The sequence below is a fragment of the Coptis chinensis genome, chromosome 2 (genome assembly GCF_015680905.1).
Source record: "Coptis chinensis isolate HL-2020 chromosome 2, ASM1568090v1, whole genome shotgun sequence".
Classification (NCBI taxonomy): domain Eukaryota; kingdom Viridiplantae; phylum Streptophyta; class Magnoliopsida; order Ranunculales; family Ranunculaceae; genus Coptis; species Coptis chinensis.
The window spans coordinates 39,962,874-39,965,602 of record NC_141457.1 but is presented as its reverse complement, the minus strand read 5'-3'; the positions used below and the strand labels follow the sequence as shown (position 1 = coordinate 39,965,602).

General features: G+C 40.5%; 1 protein-coding gene across 1 annotated transcript; it reads right to left on the bottom strand.

The window, feature by feature from the left end:
• Positions 1–538: 538 nt before the first annotated feature.
• Positions 539–1,960, bottom strand: LOC147516018 (uncharacterized). Its single transcript, XM_086593138.1, has 2 exons — positions 818–1,960; positions 539–700 (listed from the first exon to the last, which is right to left on the bottom strand). The coding sequence occupies exons 1-2, from the start codon at positions 1,958–1,960 to the stop codon at positions 539–541; spliced, it is 1,305 nt and encodes a 434-aa protein (XP_086449264.1).
• Positions 1,961–2,729: the final 769 nt, after the last annotated feature.

Genomic DNA, 2,729 nt, shown 5'->3' with positions numbered 1-2,729 from the left:
AGGGTGATATGGGATCACCCTGTCTGAGTCCCCTTTTACCTTCAAAGTACCCATGAGGCGTACCATTGATCAAGATGGAGAAATGGGATGCAGTATAACACATTTTCACCCAATTGACAAACTTGTTGGGGAAGTTGAATCTGTGGAGAATAAGTTCTAAAGCTTCCCATGAGAGAGTATCATAAGCTTTCTTTAAATCCACCTTGATAGAGCATCTGGTCGTACCATACTTCCTTGTCTACTGCCTAATCAATTCATGTGGCAACAATAGATTGTCTTGAATTAATCTACCAGGAAGAAACGCTGCTTGGCTAATAGATATCAAAGATGAGATGAAAGGCATTAGTCTATTAGTGAGAATCTTCAGAATGCATTTATAAAGAATATTGCAGCAAGAAATGGCCCTAAACTCTTCAACTTTTGTAGGGCTTAAACCTTTGGGGATAAGGCATATGAATGTAGAGCTAACACCTCTTGGAATATTGTTTCTTGCAAAACAAGAAAGAATAGCTGCAGAGAAATCTTGTCCAAGGCAGTCCTAGTTTCTCTTGTAGAAGCAAGCATTATATCCATCAGGCCCCGGGCTCTTGTTGCCATCCATACTAAAAACAGCCTCCTTGATCTCATCTACAGTGATGTCACTACATATAACTATAGATTGTTCAACGGACACAGTACTCTTAACATGAATGATTTCCAGCTGAGACACAGAGCAGTTTACTTGAGAATCTTGTCCTAGAATGGACTTGCAATATTCAATAAAGGCATCTGCCACCTTTTCTTGTCCCTCACATCTTTGCTAATGCATATCTGTTACCACCCAAACATAATTTTTGGCCTTCCTCTTCTTGATGGTATTGTAGAAGAATTCAGTACCTCTGTCTCCATGCACTATCCATTCAGTATAGGCTCTCTGCTGTAGATCTGCTTCTTCCAGTCTTATATTCTCACAGAGTTTGATTCTGAGCTCCCTTTCCTCCAAACCCAAGTTATGATCAAGTGGTAGTACTTGTAGTCCTTTTTGGATCTCTTCTAATTCCTTCCTAGAGATTTTCGTTTTCTGGTGAAGATTGGGAAAAGATTGCTTTGACCACCTTTTCAACTCTGATTTTAGCATCTTTAGCTTCTGAGTTAAGACGTACATCTCACTACCATACAACTGAATTGACCTGCAAGATTGCAAAGTATTCCTGAATTCTGGAGTATGAATCCAAAAGTTATTAAATCTGAATGGTGGCCTACACCTGTATGCATCTATCCAAGAAACCATAATAGGTAAGTGGTCTGATATTCCTTGAGTCAAGAAATCTGCCATAGAACTTGGGAAAGTTGCACTCCGGCATTGATTCACCAAGCACCTATCCAATTTAGCCCATTTCCTATTCAAGCCTGAGCCATAGTTGGTCCATGTGAGAGTACACCCTACTGATTTGATGTCGTAGAGTCCAGCTACAACTAGACAATTTGACAAAGGAATTGTTTCTCTTGGATGGACTGGAAGGTCTCCAACTCTCTCATGTGTGAATAACAAATTATTATAGTCACCCACACAACACCAAGGGCCAGCGATGTTTGAGCTTATAGAAACCATGTCATGCCATAATCTCGCTCTAGTATTCATATTATTAATAGAATAAATTGTAGTAAAGAAAAACTCAGCTGAGTTATGTAGTAGAGTCACCTTACAGTGGATAAGCTGCGAAGTTTCCCTCACCTTGTCAACTGAAACTCTACCAACATCCCAAAATATCAAAATCTTTCCCGCATCATCACTATTGTAGTTATGTTCACATTTCCAAAATTGTGCACACAGTGAGCTAATGTAATCAAAATTCACAGCTTTAACCTTCGTTTCTAACAGACCTAGCAAAAGTAGCTGTTTAGCCCTTATAAACTTACTAATCTGCTTTGCTTTATTTGGGTCGTTGAGACCTCTTACGTTCCAAACACACATAACCATATAATAACTATCTAACGACCTTGACCTCTTTTGTTCCCAGACCCTTTTGGTCGACCTCTTCCTCTTTTAGCTTGGCTGTTAGTTGCACCTCTATTATTGCTCTGAGGGCTTGCTCCATTCCCATTAGGTACAACCACTGGAGTTATTTGTTTGGCAATTACTTATGCTGCTTGAGTGTGCTCAACAAACATATCTCTTGCTTCTTCCACCATATCAGAGACAATCTCATCTTCACTATCTGCTAGGACATCAAAAGAGTTCCTCTCATTAGTATAAACGTCCGATTCGTCAGCAGTTGGCAGAGCGAGTTGTGCTAGAGCCACCTGTTTTGGAGTTACGAACCCCACATCTTGCAGATTAACAGCTGTAATAACATTTACAACAGAAGGGCTTACCACAGGAACCACTGAGAGTTCCGAATTTCCTTCCATCAGATTGTTTTGAAGGCTACTAGAGGGAGTTACTTGCACTGCAGGCTCCTCATTTGTTCCATGAACAGTTGCTGGGCTATGCTCATCTTCATTCTGTGCATCCATTGGCTTAGCTGTGGTTGTTGCTAGTACCACTTAAGTTGGTCTCACAATAACTGGAATGACTTCATTCTGTCTAACGACAGTTCCATTAGACCCAAGCGTTGGTTGTAGGATTACCAGCTCTGTTGGTCCTTGAGATGCATGTAACCCTGACGTAGCTGCACCATTTCCATTACTTGTTGTAGCTACAATGTTAGTTGATCTACTAACATTTCTTACTCTCCACCCAGTCGTTG